The sequence below is a fragment of the Danio aesculapii genome, chromosome 13, assembly GCF_903798145.1.
Source record: "Danio aesculapii chromosome 13, fDanAes4.1, whole genome shotgun sequence".
Taxonomy (NCBI): Eukaryota; Metazoa; Chordata; class Actinopteri; order Cypriniformes; family Danionidae; genus Danio; species Danio aesculapii.
Window position 1 is genome coordinate 4280175 of NC_079447.1, and position 20000 is coordinate 4300174.

At 33.8% G+C, this 20000-nt stretch overlaps 1 protein-coding gene across 1 annotated transcript in view; it reads right to left on the minus strand.

Moving 5' to 3' along the window:
• Positions 1–20000, minus strand: part of foxn2a (forkhead box N2a) — a 73945-nt gene that overhangs the window by 21493 nt on the left and 32452 nt on the right. Inside the window, exon 2 of the mRNA XM_056471162.1 lies at positions 3178–3719. Within this exon, the coding sequence (XP_056327137.1) occupies positions 3178–3705 (528 nt within the window). The 5' untranslated portion in view covers positions 3706–3719. The remainder of the gene's footprint in view (positions 1–3177; positions 3720–20000) is intronic.

Genomic DNA, 20000 nt, shown 5'->3' on the forward strand with positions numbered 1-20000 from the left:
TTGCTGGAGTTTATTGGAGTTACACTTTACTTCAGGACGCATTAATGCCGCTCTGTAGGTCTATTGGAGACATTCATAAATATTCCTAGCAAACCTAATAAAGATGAGACATCCTCACTAAACAAACGTGCTAAATCGCATTTCGGCAGCGTTTATTTGAGAGCGCACAAGAAGATCTGCGCTTGATACGTATATTTAAGAGGGCGTGCAAGAGGTTTTGTGCACAAGGAGAGGAAATCGATGCGCGTATTGCACGTAAATACGATCTCAACTTGTAATACTGAGCTCACGACATTTCTCCATGTGTCATTGAAATAACGCCATAGGTAGTTAGATTTGTGTAAAAGGTCTGCCACCACAGCTGGAAAAACTCCTAGAGGAAACACTGGTTAATATCAAAAGATAAACTACGTGTGTTTGGTTGTGAGATGTAGTTTGGACAAAGTTGTCGGCGAGTCATACAGTTTAGTTGATCCTTCTTGCAGTGTAAACAAAGCCCAGATAGTCATGCAGAGTGAAAGCATCTGTGACACGACTACTTTGTAATCATGCAGTCTAAACTCGGCATTAGTCTGCTTGACAATCCCTTTTTGCACTGAAGGCATAAAAATTAAGTGAGATCAACAAACTGAGAAATGTTTCTGCTCAATTGAAACTAAAGTTTTCCTTTGGGGACATCATTTGAAATCGGAAAAAGGTAATAAAATGCAATACATCTCATCTTCATTCATTTCCTTTAGCTTAGTCCCTTTATTCATCAGGGGTCACCATAGCAGAATGGACCACCAACTATTAAAGCATATGTTTTATGCAGCAAATGCCCTTTCAGCTGCAACCCAGTACAGGGAATCACCCATACACACTCATTCACACACACACACACACACACTACGGTCAATTTAGTTCACCTAATTCCTCTATAGTGCATGTGTTTGGACTGTGGGGGAAACAGGAGCACCCGGAGGAAACCCACACCAACACGGGGAGAACATGCAAACTCCACACAGAAACGCCAACTGACCTAGCCGGAACTCGAACCAGCGACCTTCTTGCTGCCACCATGCCACCCCCACATATTCTTAAATATCTTAAATATGTATATGATTTCTTAAATATCTATATCTATAACATACCTTTTAATATCTTAAACATAAGTAAAATCACACTAATAGCGCAGCATTACACAAGTGTTATGGTTATATCATATTGCAACATCTTGAGATCTTTCTATTCTTGCTGCTCACATCTAGAAACTAGAAATGTCGCCATGCTGTCAAACTGAAAATAAACTTGTTTATATTTTCATATTTTTTCAGTTTCATTTTGATTAGCTAACAGTAAATTGTTGTCAATTAAATTGTATAATAATAATAATAATAATAATTGAACCATTACATCTATCAGACTCATAGTTGGACTATCATATTCTGTGCATTAAAAGTAAAAATTACTATAGAGAAAACTATAATAGAGAAAAAAATACTGAAAAATATCATCTCATAGCATTTGAGACGCTTACATTTTGTTATCTAGTTAAATGACAAACTGCACAAAGCTTCCTGTGAGGGCTGGCTTTTGGGTGATAGAAAATACAGTTTGTACAGTATAAAAGCAGTGGAAACCTATGGAATGTCCTCTCAATACATTAAATCAAACGTGTGTGTGTGTGTGTGTGTGTGTGTGTGTGTGTGTGTGCTCTGAGGAAGGAGCGGTGACCTTGACTGAATTCCCCTGCTCTTCCTCTCATACGTCATTAAACCCCCCCGTCACACATAGTGAAACGCCACACCAATACAATAGCGCCGTGTGACTCCCCTATCACTAACACACTGCTTTATTGACACCATCAACATCTAGTTCATTTTTACATTTGATTTATAATGACGCGAGATTGTCACTGTATTTGCTTTAAACTCATTTTATTTTTGTTAAGATACAGTTGTAGTTACAAAATTAGGAATTTGTGGTGTATATATTGACCTTATTGGTCGTGTGAGGAACAGCTGATAGTGGCCATAGCAAAGGCAAACAGCAGAGGATCGCCAGTTCAGAAACGCGCTTAACATCGGTAAAGGAAGACGCACACGTCACGTTATCAACGTGGTTTTGGACGTGATATGTGAACAGCCCCATACAGATTTAACCTGAGAGATACAGTACAAGCACTGATCTAGAATCAATACGTAATTACAAGCCGCACGGGGTGATTACAACTTAAAACACACAATTAAACACATATTTTGCAAACTATACAAAACAAGGCAACAATTGTTACGTTAACTCACATGTTATGATCTGAAATAAGAAGAGACTGGTCAATTTGAACTGTAAAAGTTACAAACTCCCTGTCAAAGTCTGACAAAGTCCAATACATAATAATCTCTGCAGCTCACTCAATAGCAATTGGCCGGCGAATCCCGCGCTGCAGTGTAGGTTATTGTATCAATCATCAGAAAAATGACAGGAACAAATACAGCACTAGGTTGGCATACTGATCAGTCTCGTGATCCCCTCAGCCTCCGCTAGCGTGTGGAGGGAAAGCGCGTGCACATTTTACCTTAACTGGAAGTACATATTTAGTGATGTACCATATCGACGTCGATGCGATCAAACAATGATCCAAACCCAATTCGATTCATTTATTAGACTCTGATTCAAATATTTCGCGAAAGAATCAATAGTTTTAAACAAGGTGCACTTTCAGATTTAAACCTTAGCTGGATGTTTTCATTCACTTAGAGCTGTGTTACACACTGCATGAAGATCATTTTCAAAGACCCATAATAGGCGCTCTTTAATATAATATAATATTAATATTGTTATAATTAGACTTGATAAAAACAGTCTGAAGAAGCACTTTGACTGACATTCGTCCTTTGCACTTGTCATCAGAAGGGAAAAGCCCTGAGATTAGTCCTGTTATGGACTAACTATGTTGACACACAGGCATTTGTAGCTCCGCCCTCTTTTAAAACATGAGCACAATCTCATTTGAATTTAAAGCGACAGTCACCAGAATTGCACAATTAGGATCAAAGCCTAAATGCAGCAGTTTCTAAGAGTTATAAAACATTATTTGTAGTTAATTTGAGCTGAAACTTCACACACACACACACACACTCTCTCTCTAGGGACATCAGAGACTTATTTTGCATCATATTAAACAAACATGCTTACCTTCCCTAGGCTCCTCTCCACCTTGCGGAAGCACTTATTAAGCGAGAGGTTGTGCCGCACAGAGTTCTTCCATCCAGTAGGGGCGCTGGAGAAATACGGGAAGTGCTCCAGGATCCATCCGTAGATGTCCTTTACGGGCAGAGATTTGCTGGGTGACTGTTCGATCGCCATATAAATGAGCAGAGAGAAAGAGAAGGGCGGTTTGGATTTCACCGAATCCTCTCCGTGCGACGCGGCTGACGAAATGACTGCACTTGCGTGGTTTCCCTCGATGTCCAGGAGAGGGCCGGCGCTGGGCTGGGCTTCAGTGCCGCCGAGAGTGAAGTTCTGGAGCAGGTTTTCGTGGAGCCAGTTGAGGTTGGTGAGCTCCTCGTCTGCAGAGCTGCGGTCCAGGCTGGTGGGTAGAGGACTGGCGGCGCATTCGGCTTCGGGCAGCGACACACACACGCCACGCAGACCCGAGAGCTCCGCCTGCACGCCCGGAGACTCCGCTTTCTTATCCGGCGACATCTCGATGATGGGACCCATTAAATCAAGAATGTCTGATGGGGGAATAGAAGAAAACATTTGTTGACATTTGTGTTATTTTGCTTTGTATAACTAACTGTACAAACATAAAATAGGGACTGATGATAAGGATTAATCTGAGAGAAGTGCAATTCAAAACAATTAAGCTTGAGCAATAACTAAAGGAACTAAGAATGCACGATATATCTGAACCATATTGATTACTGGCCAATATTGGTAATTTAGTTAATAGTTTCAGTTAATGTTTGAATGAATGAATGAATGCATGAATTTGTGTTTGAGTTAATGAATGAATGAATGAATGAATGCCTGAATGAATATTTGAATGAATGCATGTTTGTTTGAATGAATGTCTGAAGGAAAAAAAGATTGAATGGATGAATGTTTGAATTAACGAATGAATGAACCAATGAATTTATGTTTGAGTTAATGAATGGATGAGTGTCTGATGTAATGACTCAATATTTGAATGAAGGAATGAATCGATGAAATTTTGAATTAAAAAATGTTTGTTTGAGTGAATGAATATTTTAATGAATGAATGTTTGAATGAACAAATAAATGTCTGAAGGAAAGAATGAATGAATGTTTGTTAGAATGAATGAATGGATGAATATATGTTTGTGCTAATGAATGAATGTTTGAATTAATTAATGAATGAACAAATGAATTTATGTTTGTTTGAGTTGATGAATGGATAAATGTATGTTCGAGTTATTGAATGAATGAAAAAATTAATGTCTGAATGAATATTTGAATGAATGTATGTTTGTTTGAATGATTGTCTGAAGGAAAAAAAGATTGAATGGATGAATGTTTGAATTAACGAATGAATGAACCAATGAATTTATGTTTGAGTTAATGAATGGATGAGTGTCTGATGTAATGACTGAATATTTGAATGAAGGAATGAATGGATGAAAGTTTGAATTAACGAATGAATGAATGAAATTATGTTTATTTGAGTGAATGAATGAATGAATGTCTGAATGAATGAATATTTTAATAAATGAATGTTTGAATGAACAAATAAATGTCTGAAGAAAAGAATGAATGAATGTTTGTTAGAATGAATGAATGGATGAATATATGTTTGGGCTAATGAATGAATGTTTGAATTAATTAATGAATGAATAAATGAATTTATGTTTGTTTGAGTTGATGAATGGATAAATGTATGTTTGAGTTATTGAATGAATGAAAAAATTAATGTCTGAATGAATATTTGAATGAAGGAATGAATGGATGAAAGTTTGAATTAACGAATGAATGAATGAAATTATGTTTATTTGAGTGAATGAATGAATGAATGTCTGAATGAATTAATATTTTAATGAATGAATGTTTGAATTAACAAATAAATGTCTGAAGGAAAGAATGAATGAATGTTTGTTAGAATGAATAAATGGATGAATATATGTTTGGGCTAATGAATGAATGTTTGAATTAATTAATGAATGAAGAAATGAATTTATGTTTGTTTGAGTTGATGAATGGATAAATGTATGTTTGTGAGTTATTGAATGAATGAAAGAATGAATGTCTGGATAAATATTTGAATGAATGAATTTATGTTACTTTGATGTAATGAATGAATAGATGAATGTCTGATGTAATGATTGAATAGTTGCATGAATGAAAGAATGAATGTTTGAATGAACGAATTTATGTTTGAGTGAATGAATAAATGAATGTCTGATGTAATGATTGAATATTTGAATTAATGAATGAATGAATGTTTGAATTAACAAATGAATGAATTAATATTTTAATGAATGAATGTTTAAATGAACAAATAAATGTCTGAAGGACAGAATGAATGAATGGATGAATATATGTTTGAGTTAATAAGTGAATGAATGTTTGGGCTAATGAATGAATTTTTGAATTAATGAATGAACGAACAAATGAATGTCTGAAGCAAAAAATAAATGGATAAATGTTAGAATTAACAAATGAATGAATTTGTTTGTTTGGGTGAATGATTGAACATTTTAATGAATGAATGTTTGTTTGACAAAGAATGAATGTTTGAATGAATGATTGAATGAATGAATGTCTGATGTTATGACTGAATGTTTAAATTAACGAATGAATGAATTTATGTTTGAGTGAGTGAATGAATGTCTGAATGAATGAATATTTTAATGAATGAATGTTTGTTTGACAAAGAATGAATGTTTGAATGAATGTCTGATGTTATGACTGAATGTTTGAATTAACGAATGAATGAATGAATTTATGTTTGAGTGAGTAAATGAATGTCTGAATGAATGAATATTTTAATGAATGAATGTTTAAATGAACAAATAAATGTCTGAAGAACAGAATGAATGTTTGTTAGAATGAACGAATGGATGAATATATGTTTGAGTTAATAAATGAATGAATGTTTAGGCTAATGAATGAATGAATTAATGAATGAATGAACAAATGAATTTATGTTTGTTTGAATGAATAAATGAATGAATGCTTGAATTATTGAATGAATGAATGAATGTTAGTGATTGTGTGAATGAATTGAATACTTAATTGAATGAATGAATGTGTGATTGTATGAATAAATGAATGTATGAGTGATTGTATGAATGCTTGAATGATTGAATGAATGAATGAATGAATGAATGAATGAATGAATAAATGAATGAATGAATGAATGAATTGAATGACTTTGTTTAAATGAATGAATGTATGAATGAACTGGATGAATGTTTGAATGAATAAATCCGATAATCTGTGTTCTTGATTCGTGAAGACATGAATGGGCTGAATGGGCAGTATATATCTGCTACAGCTGAAGGAGCAGCTCTTGTGTCTGAGGGTTCTTGATGTTTTGTGAGAGCGTCTGAAATGACCGGGTCTCATCCTCATCACCGCCCACCTCCTCACACACACACACACACACACACACAGCTGCTAGTTAGTTAACTGTCCACTAGAGACTCCAAACCAGCAGAAAAGACACATGCAGACGCTCATCCATTACTGAGGAAACGAGAGGTGACAGTGTTGCTTAGGCAACCCAGCGCATATAAAGGGCCGCTGATGGATATTTGCATTTGTATGAAAGAGTTCAGAGGGAAATTTATAGAAAGCATGTTGAAATCGGCATCCATCTGGATTGGATTGAACATGTGTGTGGATGGAGATTATGATCAACACCATATTGATTCATGTTGCATGCTGTTGTTTCAGTAAATGTGCAATTACAATAACAATGTAAAAAGTGCATTTAAATAAAATAAAATAAAACAAATCATAAAATAAATAAAGCAAATCATAAAAAAAATGTAAAGTAATTTTAAAAACTATAAAAAATCAAATGAAATAAAAATAAATTAAATATAAAATAGTTTAGATCACATGTGTGTGGATGGAGTTTGTGATGAGCAGCATATTGATTCATGTTGCATGGTGTTGTTTCAGTAATGTACAATTACAATAATAATGTAAAAAGTGCATTTGAATAAAATAAAATAAAATAAAATAAAATAAAATAAAATAAAATAAAATACAATTAAATTAAATTAAATTAAATTAAATTAAAATAAATAAAATTAAATCAAATTAAATAAAAATAAAGCAAATCATAAAATTAAATAAAGCAAACAATAAAATAAAATAAAATTGTATTAATTTAAAAATAAATGTAATCAAAAATAATTAAATAAAAATAAATTAAATATAAAACAATATACACTCATCATACAGATTAATTTCATGTTCTTATTTCAGATTTATAACTATACGACATTAAAACAAACAAACAAAAGCTTAAAAATTGTTCAACAATACTAAAATCCTGAATACTAAAATTTGGATGCTCATATGGATTTACGTATCCAGCGTTTGTTTCAGAGTGTCATTTAGAATTGTACAATACAAATAAATAAACATATTAAACATATGTTTGCACATTCTTAAATAATAATAATTGTTTTTTTTAAATAGATCAAAAATATGCTTAAAAAGTACAAAAAAAAGTGCTCATGCTGCGAAGTCCTTTGATTTGCTACAGTTTCAAAGTATCATCCATAACTGTTTAACAACCATAATGCTGGGCAAACATTAATCACGATTAATCGCTCCAAAATAAAAGTTTTTGACATAATTGAAATGCGTGTACTGTGTATATTTATGATGTATATATAAATACACACATGCATGCATAACTTTGAGGAAAATATGTATTAATATTTAAATATAATATGTACATATATATACACACATATATACATATATATATACACACATATATACATATATATATATACACACATATATACATATATATATATATACACACACATATACATATATATATATACACACACACATATACATATATATATATATATACACACACATATACATATATATATACACACACACACATATATATATATATATATACACACACACACATATACATATATATATATATATATATATATATATATATATACACACACATACATATATATATATATATACACACACACATACACATATATATATATATACACACACACACATACACATATATATATATATATATATACATACATATATATACATATATACACATATATACACACATATATATATACATATATATATTTTAAATTGGGAGGAAATGCCATTAGTAGCTTACAGAAACAAACAAAAATTAAAGCTGCAAGCAGCAATGAAAGGGACCTCACACCCAGGCACACCGTGGCCTGGTGGCCTTAGGATGACAGGGAACAGTGGGCAATATTAACTTAAGCTGATATATATATATACATATATATATATATATATATATATATATATATATATATATATATATATATATATATATATATATATATATTAAAAAAACATTATTTTAATTTTAAAAAGATATTTTTTAAGATAAACCCTTTACTACAAACTGTACATCAAAAAAAAAAAAATTAGGGTAAGTGGTTGCAAACAATTTATATGAGCTGAATTTAAATTAAGTTGAACATTACTCAATTTAATTTATTTGTTTAAATTCAGCCCATATAAATTGTTTGCAACCATTATAACTTATAGAAATGAGTAAATCCAATGAATGGTTATTGTCAGTGCATGTCTCATTCTATTGTTTCAGATTATGCTCTATAACTGAGGGCCAACAGTTGGCCGGCCGTTAAGCCGAACAGCACAAATATATATTTATGTAAAGGCACAGATGAGCTCCAGCCGCTGCATTACGACAGAAAGCAGGTCAATGGCGTCGAGCGAATCAGCAAATCCCCGCCGTCTAGTCACAGCACGCGCAAATCCGAGTCACCATGACAACCGCGCTGTCAGTTCAATTAGGAGGGCGGATTAGACAGTGGATTGAGCGAGCGCAGGGAAAGTCCATCCGGTTAAAGCATCAAGCAGCATCACTCTCACATCACTCACTGACACCAGACGGAGGTTTCACCACGCTTTTTTTTTTTAACCGCTCAACTAGGTCAGACAGGAGCAGACTGCTGAGGGTCATGTATTAAACAGCATCTGAGCAATTCCAGCGTTACGGATGTGACATGTGCAGGAAAAACTTAACAAAAATACACTGAGAAAGTATATGTTAACATTATATTGAAACATCTGTTTATGTTTGCCAAAACAGCTAACCACAGAGTTATGGGATCAGAAAAATATCTATCTGTAAACATTTCTTTAGATTTTAAATGAGGAAAATAAGCATGCGTTAAGGATGTGACAAAAAAAAGTTAGTGAGTTTATAGGTTATACAACATACTTTGTAGAAAATTTTGTGAATTAAACTGCACAACCAAAAAGAAATAATGCTAATCAAAAGGATAAGAGTCGGCTCAAAGCACAAACACGATTGGTTTTATTTTATTTGACATTTATGCATGTGTGAGAGAAAAGCTTGGTTATAGATGTGACAGATTTGAAACTGGCACTTGTGTGATTTTGGTCAATCAAATATAATTGTTTGAAAACTTTGACAGAGATATTTTGTAGTATTTTTACAGTACTTTAAAGGGCACCTAGTTTACCTCTTTTTTATGATGTAATATTAATATTATGGTTCTTCTGAGTGTGCCAGTTTAGGTTCAGTTTAAAACACAATTCAGATTTTTTTATTATAATGTGTTAAAAAGTGTCATGTTGGGGGTGTGTCCACAGTTCGCTGATTTAGGGGTGTGTTGCTTTACATGTAAATTAGTTTCGGCTTCCCGCCAACGTAACAAGGGGGCGGGGCCATGAGCTCACCCGCTCTGCGTTTGTTAGAGTCTGACAGGCAGACGGAGTAGGAGAGAGAGATCACCATTCAGTCATACATGTACGACTCGGACACAGACCAAGCAGAGTACAAAATCATTTATGTCTTTGTATAGTTTTACAGCCAACTGTGTGCTAGTTTCAAGTGCCGAGCTTGTACACAGAAACTAATAACCACGCACACTGAATTAACTTTGACTGAGGCACCGGATGCGCCGCTCGCAGCCGCGACACGGCACACCAGACACTCTCTGTGGCGCACCAGAATCATGAAGTGTCCCGAATCGTCACGCCACGCATTTTAGAATTCTAAACATAGGTTTCTGCAGCGGTCCGCAGCGCCCAGCCGTCGACTTGAGTGTACCCTGATAGAAACCGATGTTTAGAATTCTAAAACACATGGCGCAGCGTCAGGTGTAGCAGCAGGTGTAGCAGGTGTAGAGCTTCTGGGATTGCGAGAAATGCAAACGGCTGAAGTATAAGGTAGACTCAATGAGAAGTACACATGTTTGCAAACCTACCTAAAGATAGAACCAATAATTCCGATTAGAGCGATAATGTGGAGAATATTGATCTTGTGTTGAGCCCAATGAGCCTTGCATCTAAAAATAGAGCTAGGGTGTTCCTTTAGTGATATCGCTTCGACTCACGCTGAAAATGGCGGACGTGAATCAACAAACTGAGGATATGATGACCCGCCTGTCAATCAATATTGGTGGGCGGGGGGACCGCTCTCATACGTAAAGTTGCGGTCGATTTGAAAACCGCTCCAATTGGTCCACCGTTTTTTATGTTGTTAAATTGAAAAAAAGCACTGGGTGTGCTTATATCACCCCAATATGACGGTCTATACACCATACATGCACATATGTCTGTCCAAACAGCTTTAAAAGTAGATTTTTTACCATAGGTGCCCTTTAAAATACAAAACTACACAAAAAAACCTACAAAGGGTTTTGCTATTTTGGTGAAAACGTAATTTTTGACATGGCTAACCACATTTGGGCGAATGTAGAATGTAGTGTTTCTAGAAATGTCTAAAACACTAGAAGTGATGTTCAATCACTATAAAAAACCCATTCATTGAGAATGACCCTTAGGGTGCACTCACACTGGGCTATCTGAACCGTGCCTGGGTGCATTTCCAGTTCGTTTGACAAGTGTGAGTGCTCCGAATCGTGCCCCGGTGCATTTCACTTGGCTGGCCCAGGCCTAGTTGGAAGAGGTGTGCCAGAGCGCAGTTCGGTTGGGCTTTGACACAGTACGCTTCTAGTGTGAGTGCAAAGCGTGCCTAAACATGAAACTGAAGACGCGAAGTCACTTTAAAGAGACTGTTTCATATGTATTTATTTATCATTCTTACTTTTTAATGAACGCAAACTGTCATAGTTTATTATAGATACAAACAACTCTCTGCACGTCAGCTGCACTTTCAGCAAACCTCCTAATACCTGCAGCATGAGGACGTTTATGATCATTTATTTAGAAGTTCAGCAAAACCAAACCACTAAAAATAATACAAAACCACATAACTACAGCAATGTCCACTGTGCTGAGCGAGAGCGCTTCTCTTCCTGTTAAACTGAACGGTCGCATCATCGATGATGTAAGCGTCCTCCGGCTCAGAAGGTAATGCAATGTGAGTGCAGGCCGAGGGGGAGAGGGGAGGGGGAACAAGCGTGCTTCGGCACGGTTTAAGGCAACTGTACCTAGTGTGAGTACACCCGTATAGAAAAAAATATCTATATAAATAAAATATATATAAAATATAAAATATATATAGAAATAAAAATTAGTTTTGCATATTTTGTGATTGGTTGTTATTTATTTATGCTTTGAACTGCATTATGGGAACTTGATCTTTCTTCCAACAACTTATTAAACCTTGGAAATTTTGAAAAAGTGACTTTTATTGACCTTTTAATAGTTTAAAGTCATTTATTGTCAGGCTTGGTGTTGTATATTACACTAAAAACACCTTGTAATAAACTGCTAGTGCATTTTCTGTTATTTTACAGATTTATTTCTCTAGATGTTATTTTATATATATATTATATTATTTTAAACTACTAAAATGTCAATAGGTCACTTTGTTAAAGTGTAGAGTTGAATTTACATCCTCAAAAGTCGTCAGAGCAGAGATCAAAATCCCAAAATGCAATTCACAACTGTAAATAGACGGAAAACACTTAATACAGAAACTAATTAACTGTTATTTTTACTACGCATGCACAATCCAATTAATTTGTGCACAAAGTACTTTATATAAAGTAGTTTATTTTCGCAACAAACAAAATTAATGCATTGTATCACATATGAAATGGTTCTTTTTGCATGAATAAAAAAAAATATGCATGACTAATCCAACATTTTGCAAACAAATAATTGTACGATTCTTTTGAGCAAATCAAAAACACATGGCACAACCAGCATTTCAATTCACTACCAAATGACTCATTTGAGCTGGTTCTTTTTGGTGAATTTAAAATTTGAAAGCGCAATATAATCCAATCTAGTTTTGGGAGGAAAATTCATTCATTCATTTTCCTTCAGCTTAGTCTCTATTTCCGAGGTCGCCACAGTGGAATGAACCACCAACTATTCCAGCATATGTTTTACACAGCGGATATGCTTCCAGCTTCAATCCAGCACTGGAAAACACCTATACAGACTCCTTCACACACACACTCATACACTACGGCCAATTTAGTTTATTCAATTCACCTATAGTGCGTGTGTTTGGACTGTGGGGGAAATTGAAGCACCTGGAGGGAACCCACGCCAACACGGGGAAAACATGCAAACTCCACACAAAAGTGCCAACTGGCCAGCTGGCACTCAAACCAGTGACCTTCTTGCTGTGAGGCAACAGTGCTAACCACTGAGCCACTGAGCTGCCCTTGCTAATAAATGCTGTTTATTATTATTTTTCACGATTCCAAGCATGCACAATCAGTATAATCCAACTCACAAAAAATATTCTTATGAAATTACACTTTTCAGTGTTCAGTGCCGAAGGTTTACCTTCCAACAAGACAATGATCATAAGCACACAGCTAAAATAACAAAGGAGTAGCTTTACAACAACTCTGTGACTGTTCTTGAATGGCCCGGCCAAAGCCCTGACTTAAACCCAATTGAGCATCTCTGGAGAGACCTAAAAATGGCTGTCCACCAACGTTTACCATCCAACCTGACAGAACTGGAGAGAATCTGCAAGGAGGAATTGCAGAAGATCCCTAAATCCAGGTGTGAAAAACGTCTGCTTTCCCGAAAAGACTCATGGCTGTATTAGATCAAAAGGGTGCTTCTACTAAACACTGAGCAAAGGGTCTGAAAACTTAGGACCACGTGATATTTCAGTTTTTCTTTGTTAATAAATATGCAAGAATGTCAACAATTCTGTGTTTTTCTGTCAATATGAGGTGCTATGTGGACATTAATGAGGAAAAAATGAGCTTAATTGATTTTAGCTATATATATATATATATATATATATATATATATATATATATATATATATATATATATATATATATATATATATATATATATATATATATATATATATATATAGCGCATGACCATAGTCCAATTCAGAACCAAATGACTCTTATGAGTTGGCTCTTGAAATGAATCATACAAAAAGGCAGAGCTGCGATTTTGATGTATGAATCTTTTCTTGAATGAACTCTGAACTAAATGTGAGAGCCTTTAATGAGTCATTATCTGACTCAATTACTAAAGCTACCATTAAATTTTGGCTTCTTTGGGGAAAAAAAGGTGTAGTTTTCCAGTTGTTTCACTACAAACTCCCTCAGATTGAGAAAAGAGCAGCTGAACTCAAACGGTCTGAAGGAACATTTGAACTTGAATCAAAAGGAAAACATCCTGCGAAAAGGAAAACGGCATGGAGAGGCGACTGGAAAAGAGCTGGTGGAGAATGAGTGAGCAAATGAAAGGTTGAGGAGTGCCATGGAAACAGTAAAATTAATAAATAAGTCATAAGCGGAGCATGATGAATCACAACTCGGAGGAAAGTGGAGTTATCAGACATGTCAGGCAGCAACCGAACTGCCCGAATGCGTTAAAGCAAAGCTGCATCCCTAAAGCCCCAAACACAGAAGTCTCCTTTGAAAGCTTTACACAAAGTCAGACCCATAAACACAAGAAGAAAAAGAAGATGGAAAAATGCTCTGTCTTATATTTATATGGAAAATAATATGAATAAATACATATATTTTTTATAAATCAATGAATTTTACAGTATATAAAACAAAACTACAAAAACAAATAAAAAAATGTCCTGTCATACAAGTCCCAATTATTAAAATAAATATTAAAATAATACAAATTAAAACAAAGAAATGAAGACACCAAAATATAGAAAAACTAAATATTTATTCGTTCATTAATATATTTTTTTCCGGCTTAGTTCCTTTTTTAATCCGGGGTCGCCACAGTGGAATGAACTGCCAACTTATCCAGCACATGTTTTACGCAGCGGATGCCCTTCCAGCCGCAACCCACCTCTGGGAAACATCCACACACTCTTGCATTCACACACATACACTACGGACAATTTAGCCTACCCAATTCACCTGTAATGCATGTCTTTGGACTGTGGGGGAAACCGGAGCACCCGGAGGAAACCCACGCAAATGCAAGGAAAACATGCAAACTCCACACAGAAATGCCAACTGACCCAGCCGAGGCTCGAACCAGCGACCTTCTTGCTGTGAGGCGACAGCACTACCTACTACGCCACTGCGTCGCCTAAAAACAAAATATTTATTCATTAATTTTTTTTCGGCTTAGTCCCTTATTTCTCAGGGGTCGCCACAGCGGAATGAACCGCCAACTATTCCAGCATATGTTTTACACAGGGGAATGCCCCCGTCCAGCTGCAACACAGTACTGGGAAACACCTATTTACAGTTATTCACACTCATACACTACGGCTAATTTAGTTCATTAAATTCCCCTATGCGTTTGGACAGTGGAGGAAACTGGAGCATCCAAAGGAAACCCACGACAACATGGGGAGAACATGCAAACTCCACACAGACATGCCAACTGGCATCCTCACAGCAAACTTCTTGCTGTGAGGAGACAGTGCCACCATGTTGCCCTTAAAAAATTATGAAATATAAACTAAAACTAAAAGTTTTATAAACAAAATAAAATAAATGATAAAAACATGAAAATAAAATAAGCAAAAAATAAAGAAAATACTAATGATCAAATTAAATTAAGACAAGATATAAAAACATCAAATATTGATATTAAGATAAAACTAAATAGAATTTAAATAAAACCAAACTACAAAAACAAAACAGAATATAAATAAATATCGGGGCACACGACTCAATTGTATAAATAAATATTAGAATTAAAATAAAACAAACAAAAAAAGATTGATAATAAAAAAAACATAATAAAAATACAAAATATTACATTTAAAATAATACTAAAAATGGAAAAAATAACAAACAAAAAAACAGATCAAGTCTACATAATGAAAAATAAAAATCTTAATAATTATAATAAAAAACAATGTATAATAATCAAATAGAAATAAAACTAAATATAATATAAGCACCTAAACATAAAATAATAATGAAATCAAATACAAGAGAAGGCAAACAGCAACTTCTGCTTTCTTATTAAATACTTTATAAATTAAAAAATTAATAATAAACAAAAAACTAAATATACACTGTAAAAAGTCAACTTTATCAAATGAAATGAGAGTAACTCAAAATTGACCAAAAGTTAATTCTACTATTTTGAAAAGAGTTTTGGGCGACGCAGTGGCGCAGTAGGTAGTGCTGTTGCCTTAATGCAAGAAGGTCGCTGGTTCGAGCCTCGGGTGGGTCAGTTGGCATTTCTGTGTGGAGTTTGCATGTTCTCCCTGCGTTCGCGTGGGTTTCCTCCGGGTGCTCCGGTTTCTCCCACAGTCCAAAGACATGCGGTACAGGTGAATTGGGTAGGCTAAATTGTCCGTAGTGTATGTGTGTGAATGAGTGTGTATGGTTGTTTCCCAGAGATGGGTTGCGGCTGGAAGGGCATCCGCTGCGTAAAATCCATGTGCTGGATAAGTTGGCGGTTCATTCCGCTGTGGCGACCCCAGATTAATAAAGGGACTAAGCTGAAAAGAAAATGAATGAATGAATGAAAAGAGTTTTGAACTCAGTATTAAAGATAATGAGTTAATGAAATGCCTTATTACTTCAACTTAAATGAAGTTCACAATACTCATATAGATTAGTTTTTTAAACTCAAATGGTTTGTAGCAATCGGTTTCCTCAAACAGTTTGAGTTATCTTAACTTGTTAGGTTTTACAGTACTCAGTTGGTTTGAGTTCTCTTCATTTACCGGGTTTTACTGTGCTCAAATTGCTTCATTTACTCAAATGGATTAAGTTCACAGTACTCATTAGGATTAGTTTTTAAACTTAAATGGTTTGTTGCAATCAGCTTCCTCAAATGGTTTGAGTTACCTTAACTTACAGGGTTTTACAGTGTAGGAAAACTAAAACTAAAATGTAAAAATAAAACTTAAGCAAAACAATAAAAAACATGATGAAAACTAAAACAGTAAATTATAAAATCATGAAAAATATAAGCAAAAAATAAAGTAAAATAATAATAATCAAATAAAATTAATGGTGCGGCACGGTGGCTTGGAGGTTAGCACTGTGGCCTCACAGCAAGAAGGTCGTTGGTTCGAGTCTCGGCTGGGCCAGTTGGCATTTCTGTGTTTGCATGTTCATCCGGTGTTGGCGTGGGTTTCCTCCAAGTGCTCCAGTTTCCCCCACAGTCCAAACACATGTGCTATAGGGGAATTGATGAACTAAATTGGCCGTAGTGTATGAGTGTGAATGAGAGTCTATGGGTGTTTCCCAATACTGGGTTGCAGCTGGAAGGGCATCCGCTGTGTAAAACATGCTGGAATAGTTGGCGGTTCATTCCACTGTGGCAACCCCTGATAAATTAAGGGTCTAAGCAGAAGGAACTAAAATGAAAACTGCGATTATAGTATTAAAATATACATATTTTTACATAAAAATAAGAAAATACAATTTAATAACTTCTAAAATAAAAATAAAACTGCAAAAAAACAAACAATATAAAAGCCATGACTGTCCCTGTTCCACATCCACCCTTTTTAACCATGCAGACCTACAGTAAAGCATGCATATCCATTAACCATACTTATGGTGCCTCTTTACTGTGTTATAACCTTGTCTAAGTACCCCTAACAGGCCAGAGTCATTACCATATAAACAAGACTGCTCCCGTTAACCCATTAACTTTAACCACACTCCATCCGCTCTATAGCCTCCAGGTAGTTCATTAACCTCTATTAGCAACACAAACTCTGACCTACACTAAAGCAGCTTCATTCAAATAATCCCCAGGTGCTGCCGGCCCATAAAAAAGCACAGCGATTTGAGACATTGCCACTACATTTGAGCAACAAGGGGAAGTGCTTTTTATGTGATTAGCTCATAGTCGATTATCATTGCCGTTGTGATTATCATAATTATCGGTGCTCTTATCAAAACGGCATCAAAGCGGCGGCCGGTAATGGCACACTTGTGAGGGAGGGAGACAGAGCACTAATGAGAGATGGTTGTAGCGAGGGAAGGCGATCTGATCATAGAGATGCCACCAAGCTCATCTGCAAGTTAAAAATTCGCATTCAATGCCAGGCCTTTTCATTCATGAGAGAGAACGAGAGAGGCAGGTGCCAGCCGTGGCTTCATTTCAATCTCTTTCATCCACAAAAAGAGGCAGGCCTGTTTTTTTTTTTTTTTTGCATTGACACATTTTCTGCAAAATGTAAAAAAAATTAAATAAATAAAATTCTGCATTGATAAATTTTCAGCAAAATGAAACAAATAAATAAAATAAAACTCTGCACTGAACGATTTTCACCTAAATAAATAAAATACAATTCTGCATGGACAAATTTTCAGCAAAATGTAAAATAAAATAAAAATAAAATTCTGCAAAGACCAATTTTCACCAAAATAAATAAACAAATAAATCTATGCAAGGACAATTTTTCAGCTAAGTGAAAATAAATAAATAAATAAATAAATAAATAAAAAAAATTCTGCATGGACAAATTTTCAGCAAAATGAAATAAATACAAAAATAAATAAATAAATAAATAAAATTCTGCATGGACAAATTTTCAGCAAAATGATATAAATAAATAAATAAATAAATAAATAAATAAAATTCTGCATGGACAAATTTTCAGCAAAATAATATAAATAAATAAATAAATAAATAAATAAATAAAATTTTGCATGGACAAATTTTCAGCAAAATGAAATAAATACAAAAATAAATAAATAAATAATAAATAAAACTCTGCATGGACAAATTTTCAGCAAAATGAATAAATAAATAAATAAATAAATAAATAAATAAAATTCTGCATGGACAAATTTTCAGCAAAATGATATAAATAAATAAATAAATAAATAAATAAAATTCTGCATGGACAAATTTTCAGCAAAATAATATAAATAAATAAATAAATAAATAAATAAATAAAATTTTGCATGGACAAATTTTCAGCAAAATGATATAAATAAATAAATAAATAAATAAATAAATAAATAAAATTCTGCATGGACAAATTTTCAGCAAAATGATATAAATAAATAAATAAATAAATAAATAAATAAATAGAATTCTGCATGGACAAATTTTCAGCAAAATGATATAAATAAATAAATAAATAAATAAATAAATAAATAAATAAATAAAATTCTGCATGGACAAATTTTCTGCAAAATGATATAAATAAATAAATAAATAAATAAATAAATAAATAAATAAATAAATAAAATTTTGCATGGACAAATTTTCTGCAAAATGATATAAATAAAAACAATTAATTAATTAATAAATAAATAAATAAAATTCTGCATAGACAAATTTTCAACAAAATGAAAGAATAAATAATAAATAAATAAATAAATAAAATTTTGCATGGACAAATTTTCAGCAAAATGATATAAATAAATAAATAAATAAAAAAAGGAAAAGATATTTAACTATGTATGATTTAAAAATATTAAGGATTCAAAAGACGTTTTTGCAGCAGTATCGGAGACTTTTAGAAATTCAAGTTCTTTAAATATAAGTACTTTATTAGCTTTTAGAGTTTCGTCAAAAAATCATAATATAAACAATGTTGGGTAAAAAATACTTTGTTTTTTTTTTGTATTGTGACGCAGTTCCTAGAGAAATGGAATAGTAAATGAGAAAACAGGCTTGTTCTTTCTACTGCAAGCTGATTGGATGTAGTAAAATATTTCATTCAGAAAGATGGGGAAAAGGGTTTGTGGAGAGTCATTGCAACCTCAAAACTAGCAATGTGAGCCAACAAAATCAATATGGCTAGTTTTGATTTCATGTGTATTTTAAAGTAATATATTACAATTGTAACCCCAGTTTTTAAACAGACATGAAAGTGACATGTTCAACTCAATTAAATGCCAATCTTCAACTCTTTGGTGCAGAGATTTAAGCTTGGTCTCATTTTAAAGGAGATGCTTGTGGGATTGCAGCTGAAGTGGAAAAAAGTTCAATAAAACAAAGCTAAATAACTGAATGAATTATATTCCAAATTTGAAGTTGATATCTCAAAAAGTAAGATTAAGTTTGGCCGCAGTACCAAACATGACCACCAGATGACATCCAGTTTCCATTTGTAAAAACTAATAAGTTATCTTAATTCCTTCAATTCCTTAAATCGATCGTGTGGAAGCCAGCATTTTTTACACTGAGTATATTATCCAAAATGTTATAATAATAGATAATAAGATCTATCCGAAAAGTGCATCCGCTGTGTAAAACATATGCTGGAAAAGTTGGCGACTCCTGATAAATAAGAGACTAAACTGAAAGAAAATGAACTCATTGTTTACAGTAATACACATTCATTATTTGGATGAGCAGAATCTTTCACCACAGGGATTCTCAAACAGAAATGTGAATAACAGCATGCTGGAAAA